Source organism: Taudactylus pleione, unplaced genomic scaffold (genome assembly GCF_031769625.1).
Source record: "Taudactylus pleione unplaced genomic scaffold, aTauple2 ptg000009l, whole genome shotgun sequence".
Classification (NCBI taxonomy): Eukaryota; Metazoa; Chordata; class Amphibia; order Anura; family Myobatrachidae; genus Taudactylus; species Taudactylus pleione.
In genome coordinates, this window is record NW_028284412.1 from 4,450,141 (window position 1) to 4,472,148 (window position 22,008).

Below are 22,008 nucleotides of genomic sequence, written 5' to 3' on the forward strand. Positions count from 1 at the left end.
TTAGATTTGCGTTTTTTTTTCCGTTATCTTTGTTGGTTTATATTTTTGGGACCTCGTTTGTTGATTTGGTAAGTTTTGTGAAGTCTAACTTTTGTTCAATTGTTGTTTCATTGTGTTTCGTATATTTTGTAATTTTTGGATACCTAATTTATTCTATTTTAGATTTTGTTTATTTTCGACCCCAAAGACCTTTTGATTTTGCATCTTAGATATTTGCTCTTGGTAAGTCCATTTTTTATCTTGTATTAGCGAACTAATTAGCGCATTTTTAGTAGTTACTCTTGTGACTTGTATTAGCGAACTAATTAGCACATTTTTAGTAGTTACTCTTGTGACTTGTATTAGCGAACTAATTAGCACATTTTTAGTAGTTACTCTTGTGACTTGTATTAGCGAACTAATTAGCACATTTTTAGCAGTTACTCTTGTGACTTGTATTAGCGAACTAATTAGCGCATTTTAAACAGCTTAATAATCATTCTAACTTTTTGATGGTTTAGCTAAATGTCGCTTTGCGGTTTTGCTAAATGGGTGTTTGGCATATTTGAACTTTGGTCTAGCACAAAATGTATCCACAAAAATGCACAGAGTGAAATGTGTCAAGTAATTTTGTTGTTTATTTTCAGTTTGGACGTATCATGACAATACCCCGGCATGTAAGCAGCAATGGATGGTATCATCAAGCTAAGTTGTTTTAATATAGTTTTGGGGTGGGTCAAAAGCCTTACTTTGAAATTTTGGAATTTCAGGTTGATCTGGGGAGGATTGTTCTGGCCATGCTCCCGGAAGCCGACCAACCTCAATCTCATCCCAGGCGTAGGCATCGTAGGCATGCAAGGCCCCAGATATTTCAAACACTTGTCACCCTTTTTGGAATGCCCGATGATGAGGTTTTAAGACGCTACCGTCTACCTCCCAAAATCATCATAGACACTCTCTCATTAATAGAAAGTGATCTTGAGCGGCAAATTGACAGTCCAACAGCAATACCACCACTGACGCAATTTATGGCGGTGTTACATTTCTGTGCCTCAGGATCGTTTCAAACAACGGTGGGAATAGTGGCGGGCATCTCCCAATCCTCCTTTTCCCGGATCCTGAGGGCAGTGATGGAGGCACTTTTCAAGCACCTCCATCATTTTATTCAAATGCCTTTGGATATGGGTGCCCTTAGTGTGGCCAAGGCCAATTTTTACCAAATAGCCGGCTTCCCACACATCATAGGGGTTGTGGATGGTACTCACATACCACTTCAGCCTCCAGCACGGCTGGAGGCAATATTTAGAAACAGGAAACACTATCACTCCCTGAATGTAATGGTGGTATGTGATGCCTCCCTCCAGATCCTGTCCCTGAATGCTAAGTTACCAGGAAGTGCACATTACTCCTTCGTCATCCGGCAATCAGGGATATGGCAGAAATTAACCAACCTACAAGCTGGTGATGCGTGGCTTCTGGGTAAGTGGAGACCTTTAGTACATAACAATGTTAAGCTTGATACACAGTGTTCCTGATGTTGTCTCTTATTTTTCACAGGAGACAGTGGATACCCTTGCATGTCCTGGCTGCTCACTCCTTATTTGGCTCCCACACCAGGCCCACAAAGTGAGTATAATTCCGCACTTACAGCCACCAGGCAAGTGGTGGAGCGCTGTATCGGCCTTTTAAAAGGCCGATTCAGATGCCTCCACCGCTCTGGTGGCGAGCTCATGTATTTGCCGGATATGGTGTCAAAAATTGTGGTCCTGTGTGGGATATTTCACAACATCGCCATAAGGAGTGGTGTCCCAATGCAGCCAGAGGATGCCTTACCTGAGGATGGCCCCCCCGAGGTTGGTCGGAGGTCAGTATGTGGGGGGGCCATACGCGATGATGTGGTGGCCAGATTTTTTAGGTAAGTTTGACCCAAACTACAGTGTTTATACCTAATGTGTTTGTGTTTGTTTGCGAACATCTAATTTATTTATTTTTTTTCACCATCTTCTGTTTGTTCACATAATCTTTGCCACTCCAACGCTCACTACTTCCTGCTACCCTTACCAAACCTGGATCTGGTGATTTTGTCCATATATTCTGGAACCCATATCGCAACGCCATGTTTGTGGAATCATGTTGGCATGGTCCTTCGTCAACCAGTTCTTGATTGTTTTTTTTAATTACATATTTTATTTGTATGTGTTGTATTTGAGATTATCACTGTTTTTTTGTTTTGGGACTGACCACTTTGATTTCTCATTTATGTTGTGAATAAATGTTTGGAGAGTGAAATGGTCTTCCTTTTTTTGGATGTTAACAGCAAGTGTAACCAGGTTAACACACCTTACAATTGACTAAGGGGTAATCCAGTACTGACACCAGTTGATGTAAACTGAAATATGTTTGCAGGTTCCCAACCCACACCAAAAGGAAGCCTGTCCAAACCTTTGGATTTTGAAGATTGGCCTAAGCAGCTTGCACACCAACTAGGAACCTGTAAAATGTCGAAATATCTAATTGACACTACACCCAAAAAGGGAAATGACATTGTTACTGTTATGTGTTTCTTGTGGCTGTTTAACATACAAATACAAAATACAATCTAACTTTTAAAAAAGGGAAATCCTTGCAGGAACAGTCTACTTATGTCAGGGAAAACTATTTGTGTTTTTGAAAAAAAGAATGAGCCAGAACGTATATTAGAACTACAAAATTTATTTACAAAACGAAAAAAAACAAAAAAAACTACTGGCGAAGGATGCCAGACAGCCGGTCAAGGGCCACAAGAAGGCCAATGACATGTTGGCGCATCTGGCCAACACAATCCTCCACCTCTTGTCGACGCCTCTGTTCCTCTGTGGGTGAGAAAAGTGTGTGGATTAATAAAACAATAGGGAATCCACATTAAAAAAACAAAAACACAACGAAATCACTCCTAAACCGAAAAAAGAAAAACCAAAACAAAAAGGGGGTGCTGGCAAAAATACAAGGCCTATGTACAAATTCACACAGGTGTGATATGTGTATGTTGAAATCAGCAGGAAGAGGTAAAGGCAAACTGCTAAATCACCAAAAGTAAACCAAACAAGCACGAATAAAGGCACGACACATGATTACATACAAACAGTTTGTGGTTAAAAAAAAAGAGAAAGAAAAACATACCGGGAGCCAAAACGGGAGCTCCGGAAGTCCCTCCATGTTCCTCCTCGGAGGAGCGTTCATTCCCCAAAGAACGGGGAGGGGTAATGATGGACTCCGGGGAGGGGGTAATTGGAAGAGGGGTGGGTGGAGGAGAGGGGGAAGTGGGACGGAGGGGAAGGAGGCCCGACAGTTCCGGGAGAGGGTCTGGGAAGGCTGGGGAGGAGTGGGGTATAGGGGAAATATTTGGGGTGGAGTGTTGGCTGGGGGTTGGGGATAGTGGCCGGGAACGCCGTCTGGCCGGACGGTGACGGCGTAGTCTTGGCTGTCCTCCTAAAATATGTCAAACAAATTGAGGTTAGTTTCTGGGCAAATCCGGGGCCCAAATAAAAAAAAAAAAACCAGCAACAAAAAACATGCAAAAAGGAGTAGAATGAAAAAAACAGAAATAGAGGGAAAACAAGCACACGCTGATATGAGGACAAATAATTAATAGGACAGACAGGAAAACATGCACACGCAGATATGAGGACAAATAATTAATAGGACAGACAGGAAAACATGCACACGCAGATATGAGGACAAATAATTAATAGGACAGACAGGAAAACATGCACACGCAGATATGAGGACAAATAATTAATAGGACAGACAGGAAAACATGCACACGCAGATATGAGGACAAATAATTAATAGGACAGACAGGAAAACATGCACACGCAGATATGAGGACAAATAATTAATAGGACAGACAGGAAAACATGCACACGCAGTTTGCCCCACAAACACAAACATGAAAACCACAATACATAACACTTACTTTCAACGATCTGCATGCGAAAGCATGCCAGCAAGCGGGGCGTTCGCCGTTGCAGGTCTGACCACCTGCGCTCAAGCTGCCCGATGTTGCGGCGTGAACCCAACGACCGCAGGCGGGACCGTGCCTCCGCATACGCGGAGCGCTTCTGCGGGTTGGTGATGGGTGGAGGCTGGCTGGTGATCCGCCTATCCATCACCTCCGTAAGCACCAGCAGCTCGCGCCTGGTGAATGCGGAGGCTCTCATGATGGCAATGGAGTTTTTCATACAAAACATTTTTGATAAAGTGTGGCCAAAATTTCTGATTGGCTAATGTATTTTGGAAATTAACAGGAGCAATTTTATTGGTTAGTGTATGAGTCATGTGTTCAACAGGGCCAGAAATCTCTGGAGAGTTATGATAGGCTTGATGCAGTGACATGCGTTTGCAAATTTAAATAAAGAAATGAACCCCGGAAAATATGCGGGGATCCACAGCAATAGAACAATTGTTTAATTGTGGTTCACATGTTTTTTGAACAATAAAAGCGAATGTTCCATCCGTACGTATTCTGCGGGTAAACACAAACACGGACAAGAGTAAAGTTTCTTGCATTGTGTTGAAAAAAAAAAACCAATTAAGCTAATTGATACATTGATTGGCATGATACGATTGAGGGAGGTAGGCAGAATAAAGGAGCAGGTAATCGACATCTGACAAGGCCACTTCCGGTTTCACTTGTGCGTGCGTTCCCTTCAAGCCATTTCGGGGATGTACGCTCGCTATTTCGCACGCTCGTTAGTTAGAGGAGGGGTCGCCTGAGTTTAGGGAGGAATTTTAGATGCGAACGAAAATACGAGCGAGCCATTGAATTTAAATATTTTTGTACGTACGCCTAACGTACGTGCGCCCGCTTGCGAGTGGGTCTGAATGAGGGCCTATATCCCTTTCTTTACTTCCCTTACATTCTGTGCAACAGTAATGTGTCCTCATACATCTAGCCTCAGTATGCCATGCGTCGCCAGATGTCTGGCGGGAGTAAGCTGCCAAGTCCCATGCAACTCTACTAGTGCCGAGCTTCTTTTTCACCCAAAAATGCATCTTAGTCACAATGTAGTGTACTAAGACGCACCAGGAGATCGCACTGATTAATTTGATATGTGACTTGTATATCTGTGTGCGACTGAGTCTTTTTACAAAGCACAACGGAACTTGGCGTGGAAAAAAGACGTGGCTGCTGCATTGTAGCATTTCGTATACGGACTCAGTCGCACACAGATATACAAATATTGAATATCAAACTAATCAGTGCGGTCTCCTGGTTCATCCACGTGCATCCTGTTGTGACTATGATGCATTTTCGGGCAAAAAAAATGCTTGGTGCAAGTAGATTCTCACAGGACTTGGAGCAAAGACAATGTATGAGGACACATCCGAGGTAGAGAGAGGGTAGATCAAGATGGATATGTGGCAGGCAAAGAATACTAGGTCTAACCTTGCCCTCAATGACGCAGGAAACAATTCCCTGAGTAGAATGGTGTCCTGTGGCCTTTAATCTGGCTCTCCTGACTCCCTCCCAGTATGTGAATCACTTGAATTAAATGGTCAGTGCTCCCCTCTTTATGCATTTCCATATCAGGGGACTCCCAGAAATTAGCCAGCAAGTATGAACTAGATAGGTGAAGTTATTATTACACAAGTGTATTTGCTTTATTTTATATCTGCTCTCTAAATGATCCTGGAGTTTTGTGGATGTTTTTATTCTCTTGAAATCTGTATTTATAGTATATCTAAATTAAATGTTAAAATAACTAACTTTACAACACTCCCAGTTACAAACATATGTTAATTCAAAAGAAAGATGAGAGTCATCTATGTTTGTAACTTCTTAAATAAGCAGCGATAACGGAATACTCACCCAAGTTGTGGACCCCCATTCATGAGGTCAAACACCTGAGCTGGATTCAAAAACTGCTTGAATTTGCGCAGGAACTTCACACCTTGGTTGTCTCCACTTTTAGAGTTCACAAACACAAGAAGTGGGCTGGCACAGGAGACAGGCGATGTAGCTTTCCAAAAACCTAAAACAGCAGATTGAACAAGCTCCTAAATGCATATCACAGGATTGGTCACGGACACATTCTTTTATATTTTTGAACAAACAATTACATTCCTCTATAATCACATCTACATACTATTGAGATACTCAGTACAATCAGAACACATTGGGGTCCACCCTATTATGTGCGAAGGGTGCGAGTTGCCATTTCAACAGTGTTAAAACGCCGGCAACGGACCAGCACCTAACGCCCTTCGCGGCCTGTTCCGAGCCCGAATTCGCAGAATTTTGCTCAGAGCCCTATGGGGCTGCGAGCATAACAGCGAATTCGGGCTGCCGTAAAGTGCGGCCTTTGCCACGATGACTCGCACCGGCAAGATCATCGCGGCTAATAGGATCGAGCCCCTTTAAGTCCAAGCAAATTAAATCAGATCGCAATAAAAATAATATTAATAATAATAATAATGCAGTCCATGACACACTTTACCATTTTAATCTAAAAAGGTATTTTCAGTGCATAAACAATATAGGGATTTGTAAACTACAATTAGCTTTAGCCCAACTAATTAGATTTTAGCCATTTTCAATGCAATATATAACAATCAGGATGAATCATCAGATTGTAATGTGTCTGACAGGTTAAGAGTGTTTTTACTACATCAGATACTGGAGTAAAAGTTGTGGGGGAGACGTGACACTTGCAAAACATCACTGCGCCTGCCCCGCTGTACAATGCTGTAAACACATATTCAAGCCTCTGTAAGTAGGTGGGATTCGAGAGGCGGATTTACTTTTCCGGGAGTATAGATGAACTCCCCAACATGTAGAAAGTGATTGGACACTGACAACACATAGATCAACAACATTTTATTAACGTCAGTACTTTGTAGTTCTACCACGTGCAGTGATTACTGCAGACACCCTTCTTGCCAAACTGTCCACAAGTTCCTGGACAACAGCAGGCGGTATGTTTTGCCATTCCGCCTTAAGTGCAGTGACCAACTGTGACACTGAAGGTCGAGTCGGCCTAGAACGCACCCGTCGCTCCAATTCGCCCCAGGAGTTCTCAATGGGTTTAAGATCTGGACTCTGAGCTGGCCAGTCCATCCGAGTTACCGAATTTTCTATATACCAGTCAAGCGTCGCTCTGGAAACATGACAGGTGGCTTTGTCGTCCAGATAAAAACATTTGTTGTTTCCCTAGAACTGCAAGTGCATGGGCCTCTATACGAAGTGTTCTTGTCAAAACTGCCACATTAGTGGCCATTTGGAACTCATGTGCAATGGTATGCATCCGCTAGAGTGGGGGTGTCTAATCACTTTTGTCAACATAGTGTATATCATTATTACAGGCAGGTTTTTATGTAAGAGAAATTGGCCTCCTATTCAATGCTTGATGAAAAAAATCAACACAGTTAGAACACAGCCCTACAGATAACCTAGTCCGTCGACTTCTATCCCTCAATAACTGGCAGGAACCCAGCAACAGGACACAAAGGCCCACCAAAGACCTACACCGCTATATCTGAGCCACGCACTCTCGGCGCCCCACCACACACAGCACCGGTATGGGAAGACACAACCGGTAAGTGCTGGAAACAGGGCAACCTTGGTGGGTAAATGTGACACGCTGCATCCTGAAAGTATGTCTTAAGCAAGGAAATGCTTGTATGAAGAAGATAGTCTTCCAGCCTGTGGGAGGGCACCCTCCTGGGGTTACCTCCACATGGCAGAAAACTGGATACAAGTCAAGTGGGGAATTCTGAGCAGGAAAAATTGTTAAATGCTGTGGGCTGTGCATTTAGGGTGCTAGTTTAAGGAGAAATTTATGGGGTTCATAAAGAAGGAAATTACTGGTGCTGATGTGTGGAGCAGTGACTGGTGTATATTTGAGTTAGGAGGAATTGGGATTATGTGGAAGGGTTTGTTTGTACAGAAGATGAGGGAATAGTAACTGGTGCAGGAATGAGGGGGACTGATTTACTGAATTAGGATAGAGATTGATTTAATACTGAGGTAAAAATCTAGGGGACAGTGGCTTGTACCGAACTGAGGAGAAAATTTAGATTTTTCCGGTCACATTTCAGTGAATGTGATGTTATAGTCTTGGCTAGTGTGAAAGGAATAAAGACACATGCAATTTTGTTTTAAACCGAAAGGACAGTAAGAACTGTTACTAGATCTGGGATTTTCAAAATACGTGTATTCAGTTCACCAAGAGGAAGACCAGTAAGGAATGAATTGCAATAGCCAATATGTGAGAAAATGTCTGCATTAATTAAAGTTCTTGCATTGTCTTTTGTGAGATATATTATTGGTATAATAAACCGGTAAGCCCAAGGACATTGAAAAAATCTGCCCTATGGTACAGTGAAACGCGTTAGACCCACCTGCTTGTGACCCATCCTTACCAGTTTATACCAATAATAAAGATCACCGAGATCATCTGAGAACTATCCACTGGATATACCATCTTCTCCAGGAGAACTTTCCTCTATCAGTGCACTACTGGTAATTATATACCTTAACTGAACTGCCCTATATATAAGGAACATTGCCATTCTTTAAGTGGAACTACTATTAGCGGGGGTATATGTAGGAACGGGAGCGAGGTGATTATTCCTGTGGTTATCAGCTGATTAATTACACAGTGGCATTATATAAATGTTATATACCTTTATATTTGTATTGTTATATTTTGTGTGTATTAAACCTTAGCCAATATTGATTTTATATTGTTGAATTATTGTTAATCGCCCGCTGAGGGCTACCTTTTTCTTATTATTTGTACATGACTATCAAGGAGTGTGGAGGGGCTTGGAATTAGAGTGATGGGACTGTTAAACTGAAAGAGCGTTTGGGTCACAATTATTATTATTTTTTTCAGAATAGGAATAATAACTGCACACTTGAACAATAACAGAAAGATATCAGTAGACAAAGAGTTTACATATTTTAGTTAAGGTTGGGTTGAGCACAGGAGAAGAGGGCTAACAGCTTTGTGAGGGTATATGGTCAAGTAGAACACAGAGACGAATATTAAGAATACAAGAGACTTGGGTTAGCATTTAATCTACATTTGTGGGAAGAAATGCAGAGAAGAAGTCAGAAAATAATGAATGAACTTGTTGATCGGGGAACGTGATACCAATTTCTGTTGGATCTTATCAATCTTAATTAAGCAAGATCTTTGGAAAATCAGAGAGGTTGGTGTGGAAGGGTTCAGAAGAGATTTAAATGTATTAAAAAGGTAATAGGTTTCAAAAGAACCATTTATCCTCACCATTTAATACCCTATGGGGTAATCCCTTATTTACACTGGGCTTAGATAATTATTTGTTTACGGTGTGGAGAGATAAGGGCATTTCTGCCATACACAATGTATCTGATCCAGGGGGCACATTAATGTCATTTACATGAAAAATATACCCTCCCACAGTCTCACTTTTTTATGTATCTATAGGCCAGACACTATATCCAATCTCTTGCTGTTACTGACTCCTTTTCCTCTGACTCAGACCTGATTCTCTCTTTGTGCACTTTATCTTACAAAACCCGATTCTTAACCTCCGAGTTAACCCAAGGTACTGCTACTAAATTTATTGGCAACCTGGCCTCTAAATGAAAGATTGACCTGGGTGCAGACTTAGCCTCTGATCATTTGTTGGTTTACATTGATAAAACCATGTCTATTTTACACTCAGCTGCACTCCAAGAAGTCCATTTTAGAACTATACAAAGAGCCTACATTTCTCAGGGGCGGAGGAGACATATGATAGCTGGGGAATAAGGATCGTGTTTGAAATGTAAAAACCCCAGAGCTAGCTTTTACCATCAATTTTGGGAGTGTCGCAAAATACGAAAATTCTGGGATAAAGTTGCACAGTTTATTTCTTCTGTCACTCATATTTTTGTGGGCAGAGATCCTCTTGCTATGCTATGTTGTAAGTTTGAAAACTGGTACCTAGGCCCAATGAGTAAAGATATTTTATCTTTTATAACTCTTGTGGTAACCCTTGCCAAGAAGGTTATCCTAAAATCCTGGACGGTCACCTCCCAACCATTTCTAGGCACTCTCAAAGCACTGCTACTTCAAATTTTATATTTTGACCATAGAGTCACATTGCCTGACATTGAAAAAGGTATTGTTCAATTTTATAAAAAGTGGGGAATCTATATCGAGACATTAGATACCTCCACTCAAGATCATATCATGAAATTATTTGAATCAAAAACATGGTATCTTTACAAACAACTCTCCTGACGCTACATAGATGTACCTTGCTTTTTATTTTTATTTTGGGAGGTCTGTTCTATCCCAAGTGGGTGGGAGAAAGCCAGGGATCCGATCATAATAGTCACAGCGTTCGTTGGATGATGCTTCTCCTCATTTAGAGACCATGATACAGATTATGACTATTTACACCTTTTATTTTAGTTTATTTTGCGTTTTATTTTATTTTATTTTGTCTCTTTCTTTCTTTATTTTACTTTACTTTGTATTATGCATTACTGACTTTATATGTTATTTATTGTTTGCTCTGTCTTTTTATATTCTTATTATTTCAGTTATGCCCTTTGTCTTTGAGATGCGTATTTTTTTTTTTGATCTGCACTGTATGTTCTTTCCTCATCTGTATTGTACTATATTGTTCTTTGGGCACGGTCTTGAATTCTGATAACTGTTTTTAATATGTCTTGTTACAGGTCTGTAATTTTTCTTTTGTATTGTACTTTGGGCCTGATTCAGACCCACTCGCGAGCGGCTGTCCGCTCGCAAGTGGGTCGATGTTATGGACTGAGCATGCGCACGACGGAGGGAGCTCCGTCGTGCGCATGCGCCAGACGCGACGAGCGAAGGAAAGTCCTTCGCTCGTTGTGTCCGATCAAAGGGGGCGTGCTGTCAATGTTGATTGACAGCACGCCCCCTTTGGTGGGCGTGCCGGGGGCGTGCCTGCCAGACGGAGGCGTTCCCAAGGGAACGCCTCCCGTCAGAAGCCGGCCCACTGACATCACTAGTGATGTCAGTGGGAGTGATTTTGGCTCTGATAGAGCCAAAATCACTCCGGAGCTTGCGGTTGAAAACCTCAACCGCAGGCTCCGGCTCGCAAATTCGATGGTCGCGATGGTCTCGACCATCGCGACCATCACAATGCACGCTCGTATAGCCTGTGGGTGGTGACCCACAGCTATACGAGCGTCCAGGAGGACGCTCCATGAAAATGGAGGCCGGCCCTCATTCAGAGCGTGCGCTCTGCTCAGAGCGTACGGCTCTGAATGAGGGCCTTTGTTTTCTATTACCGTTAATAAAAGTGAAAAATTGTTTAGCAAAAAAAAAAGGTATTAGGTGCCTGTGTAGAGTTATGAGATTGGGAGTAAATTTGTTTGGTAGCATTTGATAGGATTGGTAGATATACCTAGAAAAAAATTATCCTATCTTTCTGTTATCCTACTATATAGGATAATTTTTTTCTAGGTATATACTGCTTTACTCCTGGGGAGCACCACCAACTGAGTAATGGGATAAGGATGCTTTCTCCCTTAAGTCAATGTGATACAGATGTTGGTTTTCTGATTACTTTAGACTGTATGAAATCTTGTGCGGAGTTCTCTCTGTGTTTTTTATAGGATTGGTAGATAGCAATATAATTCAGAAAGTCAATATTTTTGCCAGTGTCATTCTCCTATGTGAGAGGCATTGCGTTTCTTAAGTGTGCCATGGCTGAGATTGTGAAAGAAGAGTAAAGAGTAGTTGCAGCCACTTGGTCAAGGATAAAGATTGGCAATACTGTGGTACTGCCATACCAAGTTTGTAGCTAATAAGGTGATAATTTAACAAAGGGAAAGGGGTGTTAAAGAAACTAGAAACTGGGCATTGTCTAGAAAAATCAAGATATTGGCAGTGGACATACCAACAAGTAGAACAGTCAGTCCACTGGGAGAGGCCAAGAGAGGAGGCATGAGAGAGTGGTTTAGAGGCACAAGGAGAGTGTGAATAATCAGTGGTGAAGTTGACATCACTAAGGAAATTGTATAAACAATGTAGGACAATACAAACTATCCATCACTATCACAATCACTAAAGAGGTCAGTACACAAACATGTTTAAGCCTCCGGGCATGTGCCATTCTCAGACTCATAGCTTCAGACAGGACAAATCCCAATATGATATATGAGAACAGCTACTGTTTTAAGGAAGACTTTCTGGCATAACTAAAACACCAGCACATGAGCCAAAAACACCAACTGAGGCAGCAACAGCACCAGTAACTTTAGCAGCACCACTTCGTAGATGGAGTTTGAAAACAAGTTTATTAAATTTTTTATTTTAACTCCACTTGTAATTTTCATAGACATCTATACAGATTGGCTAGTTGATTAGCATTTAATCCACTTTGTTAGTTGTATGATGTATACTATTCACTCAGTATCGATGTTTTACATTTGGTATGAGCATGATTACTTCCATCCAGACTCTGGATAAAGACAATTTAAAGCATTTCTATAATATGTATTAATTTCAGGCAAAGCTTTATACTATACACTCACCGTCAGAGTCAATGCTGTTTAGTGCAGTGGGTGGGATTATAGAGACTTTGCAGGCTCCAAGGGGGCATATTTTCCCCAATTGCTCCTTACACGAACTGTGCACCTAAAGAAAGACATATACACAATGAAAGTAATTCTAAGATTCACATTCTTCTTCTCAACATGTATCGATGTTACATAAATCTGTGGAGTTTCTAAATAATGAACTACTACACATTGCCACTTACAGGAGGGTCCTCCTCCCCACTGTCTCGCAGCCCTCTTCTCTAGCACTTCCTTTCACCTTCCCAGCTGTATTGTGTATGGAGAATTGTGTTGCTAATTGTTACTTGTGCTCTGTTTATAATTTGGTTACTGTATGTTCTGTGTACCCTTTACTGTATGTACGACGCTGCGGACCACTTGTGGCGCCCTATAAATAAAATGTAATAATAATAATAATAATAACTTAGAAAAATGCATAATAACACAAGCCAGTTTGTCATATGTTTCACTAAGTATACTATACTAAGGGCCAGATAAATTATCATAGGCTTGAAGTAGTGCCTGGTGCTATGCAACTGCAGCCCGCTTTCAGCCCACAGGCTGCACTTAACACAGATTTCTGTTCGGCTATCCTGAGGCTCAAACAGAAATCTGTGGTATGTAGGGCTTTCTGCCATTACCGTGGTCGCTGTGAAAGCGTTAACTCATAGCTCCTGAAACTTAACCCGGAATCTATGGGTTAACGAACATTAGCCACTGACTTACCACTGGAAGAAAAAGGGCTTGTAATTGAATCGCTCTGGACGGCTAAGTCCGGGGCTACAAGTCCATAGTAGGTATCACAGTTAATTTAATCCAACCCTAAGGGCCTTGTGTGAATGTGGAAAATGTTGTCACTTTCCAATTCTATCTTGGTTGTAACATTTTTTTTATCCATTTTCGTGGTGTTACCCAGATATTTATGGCCATATCCATGGGCTAACTATCAAGGTATTATCAATTATAGGAGAAGCAAAATGTGTTTTTTCATGTTGTAATAATTAAAGATGAGCGATTGGTTTTTTGAGAAAACCGAACACACCCGAACTTAGGGGTTCCAAATTGAACTAAGGGTCTCATTCAGACCCGGACGCAAGCGCCGATGCGCTCGCAACCGGGTCGATGGTCCCCACAGAGCATGCGCACGACGGAGCCGGCTCCGTCGTGCGCATTCGTGAGACCCGGCTAGCAACGGGTGCTCCGTCGCCAGGGGTCTCGTAGCAGACGGGGCGAGCTGTCGATGTTGAGTGACAGCTCGTCCCATTTGCTGGGCGGGCCGGGGGCTTGCCCGGCCAAATGGAGGCGTTCCAGTCGGAACGCTTGCCATTTGGGTGCGGCCCCACTGACATAATTGATGATGTCAGTTGGGAACTTCCTGCTCAAACACAGCAGGAAGTTCCCTGGGGCTTACGAGAGCCCAGACCCAACCTTAGGGTCTGGTCGTAAGCCCCGATAACCATCGCGACCATCACCCTGGTCAGTCGCAAGAGCTGTGGGTGGTACCCCACAGCCTAGCGATCGACCAGAAGGCGGCACTTAAAAAAGTAAGTGGCCGCCCTCATTCAGAGCGATCGCTTGCAGCAAGCAATCGACTCTGAATGAGTTCCTAAGTCCCAGTTCGGAATCACTTTGGGGTTCCGAGCAGAACTGAGTACTGACTCGGGTCTTCTCACAACTCAGAACTGAGATTTAAAAACCGGACCTTGCGTGTGTTAGATTAAGTCCCTCCCTCGTGATTTCCGGTGCCTTAAGGTGGTCAAAATTTAAATGAAAGTTAATGATGTTAATAATCTTATAGGAGCAAAAGCAGGTGCAAGTTACATGATTTTAGCTGGTTTTACCAATAAGTATGTTTGGTTTTTTTTGGTTTTTTTTTTAAAAAGAGAAGATTTTTATTGTTTACAATCCCAAATAACACAGCAGACTTTTGTCAGGATGACAACAGGAGGGGTGAAAGCTCATGCCAGGTGCCCAAAGGCAAAACAGATGGTGGTGCCCCCCAGTTCAACTGTTTAGTCACCGGCCAACTATCTGGCATCGGTCCCCCCACCCACAAGAGCAGACAGTGTTTTAACCTCTACCCAAGCACTACGAACCAATCACAGAAAGCAACAAATCAGTTACACCCATGTGGTGCACCTGTCTGTTTTTTGTGCTGCAAGAGAAACCCAAAGGGAATTTACACCTGTTCCTACAGACTGTTCCTGCAGACTGTTTGGATTTTTACCTATTCCTCTGTAGGAGAGATTTGGCAAATAAGCCTCTATTTTTCACAATCTCTCTCTAATGGTAGATAGCGTCACCTTACTATGACGTCTTGGAAATGCCCAGACCTGCATCACTTGTAATCTGACATCTGGTGAGTCAGTTTGAACACTGGCTAGGCTGCTCATGGCAAGGCAACGTGAATTATCGGAGTTCGAACGGGACATGTAGTGGGTGCACGGTGGATGGGACATTCCATTTTCAAGTATGTGGACATTCAACATTCCTCGAATTTACGTTGTCACCTGTGCACTGGGAATACCTCATGGAAGGCATTACCACCCACCGTGGACAGTGCAGTGGCTGACCATGGGTGCTTAATGATCGTGACCAGCGGTCAGAATTGTCCGTGGTAACAGACAAGCGACACTGGCTCATATCACAACCACATTCGGCTCTGGAGGTACCAGGCACATATCCAGCAGATCATTGCAGCATTCTCTGGCATCCATAGGATATGGGGCAGAAGACCCAACAGAGTGCCCTTGTTAACACTACGACACCGGACACAGCTTCACTGTGTCATCAATCATAAATTGTCCAGAATTGGTTCGAGGAGCATTCTGTAAAGTTCAGACAAATGGTGTGAGCACTACGTTTACCGGACATGAAGCCAATTGAGCATCTATAGGATGTGGTGCAGAGGTCCATTTGCACCCAAGATTAGACGTGCCTACAAATATCAGGGAGCTATGGGAAGCTATCCAGACGGAATGGGTCAACATCTCTACAGAGGTCTTCCGTCCACTTTTGAAATTAATGCCACGTCGAGTTGCTGAACTTCACCGAGCTAGAAGGGGTCCTAAACTAAATCAATCCCATGACTTTTGGCACTTCAGGTAACAAATTCAATTTCATGTATAAACCTTATGATACATTGTCCAAAACTACAACGACCCCTAATCGAGGTCCATATCCGGGGAATGGTAAATAAGGTCTAATGCAAAAAATATTAAGCACAATCGACAGCTAAACCATAAACAGCACTAGCATGGAGGAACTCGATTAGAGTAATGGGACCCATACATTAATTGCCCAATTCCCCAATCCATTCCCGATTCCCCAATCCCATTCCCGATTCTCCGATGATTGGTAAAAGCCAAAAGGTTAGAAATCCTCAATTCACCAATTTCAATCATTTTTGGGTCGGCATTGGCGAATCGAGGATTTCCAACATGTTTGATTTTGCCGATTTTTTAAAAAATTATGGACAAAACGGCGAATTGGGCCAAGGGATTGTTGATGTTGATGTATGGGCCTTATAAATTGATTGAACAAATCTGCAGCCCTGAAACGTCCTGCTCTTATATACTGCAACTGTCAGTATATAGCATAGTCACTTGTTTCCAAACAGGAAACAAGTAATAATATATCCAATCCTTGCTATTCAGCTGCTGAGTAGTTTTCCTTGAAGTTCTGGGATCAAGCATTAGATAATGTAGTTGGTAAAAATATGGGCTCACAGCAAGGAGTAATTATTTTATTTTTTTTAAAACAGCAGCTGATTATACTGGTGGGCGATAGCTGACGTGTTTCGTTGCATATACTTGTGGCTTCTTCAGAGATATGAGCATTGACTTGGATACCTTACCCTGATTATTATAACTTTTTGGGAATTCTGCAACACAGCATAGGATTCATAGTAACTTACTATAGCTTTGCACCACAGGCACCTCCAGTCTTGAAGTCTCCGGACACTCCCACAGGTTTTATCACAGACCGCACATTTAGCACTGACCGGCAAGTTTCCTTCCAACCATTGGTGAGGCATTGTCACCTAAATGAAAGCATAACAATACAATTTACACTGAACAACCTGTTTTATCATCAGTGACATTAGAAAAAATAAAGTGACCTGACATTACGATTTGTTCTTTTGCAAAGGTCAATGAAAAAGAAACCATTGTCACCTGGGATGGGCCAGGTCGGATTGCTGGATGGAGTCTATTGTATATTAACCATAACCTTGGAATTTAAATATATCAAAGGAATGGGAAAAGGGCATTCTGTACTGCTAGCAAAGTAAAACCTACTGTAGCACAACTAATTAGCCAAACAAAGAATCAGACGTAAACAAGGTTTATCAGAGAAGTCCTAGACTGGCAGGAGTGGATTTTATGTCAGTACTGAAATACCAGAGAATAGTTTTGTGTTTGTGAAGTGGTTCCTTACAACAGGCCTGTTTCCAAAAGTAGGCAGCAAATTTGTGTTCGAAAATATTCTGCACACACATAGTTAGGAGGAAGGCTATGTACATTGGGCCTGATTCAGCAAGGAACGCAGCTTCTTATACGCACGCAATCGGCCGATTGTTGCGCACTGCGCATGCGTATGCATAGCAGCGACTACGTAGACCTATCGCAGAGTGATTGACAGGAAGTGCCGTTTGTGGGTGGTGACAGGGGGTGGTCGGCCGAACTCAGGCGTGCCAGTGTTTCAACGTCGTTGCATGGGCGCGCATAAATTATCCATTGCGATGCCCTATGCAGCCTGATAGCGTGCGCTGAAGTAAGCAATTCCTGAGTGATGTCTGACATAACTGTGCGTATGGATCCGATGATACTCTGATGTTTTTGCAGTCTTGCTAACCATTACGGATGTGCGTGTAATAAACATCCTTATGTAATGCTGCGGCGGCATTGCAATCGCTATGGATTAGCATACTATCGCACTGAACTGCGTGCGTACGCTATATTGCGATCCGTAGTGAATCTGGCCCATTGTCAGATGCAGGCATAATCTCTAACTATGAGCAGCAGAACATTGCTGCAAATAACATACATTATACTGTACACAGCTGTTACCTACCATGTTACATACTGTACACTCCACCAGCAGGAACCCTGTACATATGTTCCCCACATTATTGCACCAGCCAATGCCCACATTACATCATAAGTTTAACCACCTTTTTGACCTCATATTACACCCGTCTATTTCCTACAAATAATAATTAAACTGTACCAGAACTAATGAATTACACCTGGTCTCACTAGCCTTTGACCCAGCCAAATGATTATTGCAGGGACTATACATTAGCCTGTGCCCCCATTACACCAGTCTGTGACCCTACAAAGTCATTACACACTCTCGGTCTGATTCAGGGTTGCACTCAAGTCTTGCTACTTTTCATACTGCAAGTGAACCATAGCGGAGCAGTCACAACTTCGAGCAACTACGTGCAATTCAGAGTCTTATGCCTCTCCAGTGCAAAGGCACACTGACGGTGATGATGGCGGCTTTAGCAAGCGGAAGGATGGGGGTGGTATGAACTCTGAATCCTGACGGAGAACGTGCAACAATGGGCATCTTGTGTGCTACTCTGAATCAGCCCCTTTGTGTCTGTGACACAAAAAAATTGGATTTTTAAAAAATCCTCTTCTCCACGTCCTATGCGGGATACTAAATACGCAGTACGAAAATCCCCAAATGACAGAACCAGGAGGGAAAGGAGAAAATGAAACGACAGCAATCATTGTAACAAGGAAAAAACGGGGAAAGCAACAAGTAATGAACAAGAGCAGAAATACCAATAAAAAGCATAAAGGGAGGGTGTCCAGGGTCCCTCATTGGACTTGAAGAAAAGGATTACATAAGTACAAAAATACAGTTTTCTCAATGATTCTATCAATGATTCTATGTAGAACCCTGGACAACTGGGGTTTTCCCAAAGAGAATGTATGCTCAGGTGCTACAGTCCACTAGAACTTATTAACAATCTAAAATCTATGTATGTAGAAGTATTGAATCTGTAGAATGTTGTGAAGGTGTGCACTGAAGACCAGTGGCAACAGCCGCCCTGCAGAGGCCCCACCGCACAGTGCCCACAAAACAGCCACCAATCTGTTGGAATGTGTCCTCACATTGTTAGAGACAGGCCGTAAACTTGGCCAATTACTGAAATAATCCAACTGGCAACAGTCAGGTCCAACAAGTCATCTATCCTCAGCAATTCCTTGTTCCTTAGATACACTGTAGGTCCTGACTCCTGACAATGACCAGAGAGCAAAAGTGCACTATTCCTCTGGAGACTTATCGAAGGCCTGAATCACAATACCCTGGATAAAATGAATCTTATGGGTCTTTTTACTAAGCAGTGTTAGGAGACAGAGTGAAAAGTGATAAGGTGACAGCCAATCAGCTCCTAACTGCCATCTCACAGGCTGTGTTTTAAAAATGACAGTTGGGAGCTGATTGGCTGGCACCTTATCACTTTTCACTCTGGGCCTAATTCAGAGCCGCTCGTAAGCGGCTGCTCGTTCGCTCCGAGCGATGTTCGCACATCTGTGCATGCATATGGGTCGTAATGCGCATGCGCCAACCAGTCATTGCGGTCGGAAAACGTGTGCTCGCAAAACAGCGAGGGCCTGCTAATTTGAGTGACAGAATGAGGCGTTTGTGGGTGGTAACAGGGGAAGGTGCTTGAAAACGGGGAGTGGAGATCTGAACGCAGGCGTGCCAAACGGTCAAAACGGGCGTTTAATGGGAGTGCATAATTAGTAAGGGAGTGTCATCGATCACGTCACTTGGTTGTCTTTTAGCCTGAACTGCTCGCAGTGATTGCGGGAAGTAAAACCTACCACAAGCACTGCGAGCAGTTCAGACGCCTTTCGATGTACTCGATTAATCTAATAAATAGCGGAGATGACGTATGATGCGAACGGCCAGGGGGCGTCTTTACAAAATAGTGAGCGCATGTTTCGTTCGCTCGCTCAGACATAGAGGCGTCAACAGACCGCAAAGAGCGAGCGCTCAATTTAAATAGCCGGCCCCTTTTTCGCAAATAGCGTCCGGCTCTAAATCAGGCCCTCTGTCTCCTAACACTTAGTAAACAGACCCCTAAAACTTAAAAGTGGCTGCATTGGGACTGAGTAGGGACATCAGTGTACCTTGTTAGTGGATCACTGTAGAAAGATTTAATTTTATAGAGTGTGATTATTAAAATATGATAAATGGATAATGTAAAAAAATTACAAAAGGTACCCTTAAAAAATTATTAATGGCACGCTATAACCGACCAGAACCACCAAGACTTCCAGCGGGCACAGATGATGAATGGAGGTTGAGGTAAATGTGGGAGGTTGCTCCTACCATGACATCTGGGTTCCCTACTGAGACCTGGGCATGAGCAATTCGTAGCCACCCACTTCCCCTCTTGCCACCTATGTAACTACTTAATATAAAATGACTGCGGTTGGAAGTAACTGCGAGACCTCTAAACTACCCAGCCAATCACAAGCATTTTCCCCCTAGTCATTATAGGGGAGTCTCAGGAAATTCCAGTTTTCAACCATTTTCAGTGTCCGGTCAGAGTAAGTATTTGGGTAGCTTTTAATGTTTTTTTTTATTTTGAGCTTTTGTTTTTTCCTCATTTGGACTATGATGGTTCAACATGGAAAACTATTTTTGTATTTTATATGATGATAAAATGGATTGTTATTGAATTTAATTTTAAATTAACATGTTTAAGGGATCTGCTGGCCTTTATACTTGGACCCATGCGCTCGTAAAGCAGAAGCAGAAATTCAGTGCTTATCATGGGATAAGAAACAAAGGGGTCTATTTACTAAGTAGTAGGGATGTGCAGGCTCGGGTAGGTTCGAATTTGCACGCAGAGTTCGCATTTTTCCCTCCAAAAAAACGGAACTCAGAAAGAGGCAAAACGTCATCTTGCATGGACAAACATCATCATTCCTGGACAAAGTTCAGGAATGATGATGTTTGTCCAAGCAAGATGACGTTTTGCCTCTTTCTGAACTCGGCGTGCAAACTCTATCCTATCCGAGCCTGCACATCCCTACTAAGTAGTGTTAGGAGACAGAGTGAAAAGTGATAAGAAAGTGATAAGGTGCCAGCCAATCAGCTCCCAACTGTCATCTCACAGGCTCTGTTTGAAAAATGACAGTTGGGAGCTGATTGGCTGGCACCTTATCACTTTCTTATCACTTTTCACTCTGTCTCCTAACATTGCTTAGTACACTAAACAGACCCCAAAGTTGCTAGTAACTGCAGCTGTTGTCAGAGCTCACGTCTTAGATCCAGTTCTTAATAAATGGCATCAGCAGGGATGTGGTTAACAAGTGACTTGGAAGTGAAGCCCTAGAGGGCTATGTAACACAATGTACAATTGAACCCTGGGTTACAAGTTGTCACTTGAAGCTGTATTTTATATGTTGGATAGTTGGAATACTGGATTTTACGCCTTTTGCTGGGACTATATTACAGCCTTAATAACTAGAGACTGTATCATATACTGCTCAATGGGTTTGTAATACTTGTTGAACTATTAGTGGGAGCTTTTTCTATAGGTTCAATGTAACTGCTTAATATGCCGTATAATCGAGAGGCAGTAAAATATGCCGGATATCCATGTTGTATTTTACAGTACACTGGACATTTGGTAACTGAATAGTATACTGTTCAGTGGATCTGTATTATATTTTTATTTTTTATTTTTATTTTATTAGACGTAGTGTCATTTGCACGATTTTGAGGATCATCACCCTGGATGACTCTTTGGGCAAAATTTACTAAGCAGCGGGTTCTAAACCCCGGCGGTTTGGTGGCAGTTTGATGTCGGGTTCTAAACCCCGGCGGTTTAGTGGCGGTTTGATGTCGGGTTCTAAACCACGGGGTTTGGTGGCGGTTTTGCAGCAGTTTCTAAATGACAGCCCTGTTCTATTCTATTCTAAAATGTGCTTTGACGGCGGTTTTGCGGCAGTTTTGCAGTGGTTTTGGCCTTAGGAAATCTGTGAATAGCAAAACCGCCACTAAACCGCCGGGGTTTAGAACCCGCCGCTTAGTAAATTTGGCCCTTTGACTGAAAAGTACTAAATATTATAGTAAGGCCACAACAATATAATAACAAGGTACGGTTTCTTGTACTTACCCCATCCTCATCCTCTATTATGTCATTTGCCACAGACGCTAGGGTGGTCCATTTGCAATTATTTGTGGCTCTCACTGCACAGCGCTTATGAGCTTTGAACTTGCAAACTAGAGAGAAGAAAATAAAAGTATGCAATCACTAAGATTTACAATTTGGTTGGAAGTAATGGGATTTGTACACATTTTGGGCCTGATTCAGAGGGGTACGCTAATGCTACCGCAGCTGCGAATTTGTATGCATCGAATGGGCATAATTATGCAAATGTCACAGCGACTTTGCTAATCCAAGTAAATGCGTACAAAGACACAGC

The 22,008-nt window shown here is 42.5% G+C and overlaps 1 protein-coding gene across 7 annotated transcripts in view; it reads right to left on the reverse strand.

Annotated features, from left to right (window-relative positions):
- The window catches only part of LOC148542724 (diacylglycerol kinase delta-like), a 200,947-nt gene that overhangs the window by 46,232 nt on the left and 132,707 nt on the right, over positions 1-22,008 (reverse strand). For all 7 annotated transcript variants that reach the window (XM_088466936.1, XM_088466950.1, XM_088466938.1 and 4 more), the window contains 4 exons: positions 21,699-21,805; positions 16,461-16,586; positions 12,521-12,623; positions 5,831-5,993 (listed from right to left, as the gene is read on the reverse strand). In XM_088466936.1, coding sequence (XP_088323062.1) covers positions 5,831-5,993; positions 12,521-12,623; positions 16,461-16,586; positions 21,699-21,805 — 499 coding nt within the window. The remainder of the gene's footprint in view (positions 1-5,830; positions 5,994-12,520; positions 12,624-16,460; positions 16,587-21,698; positions 21,806-22,008) is intronic.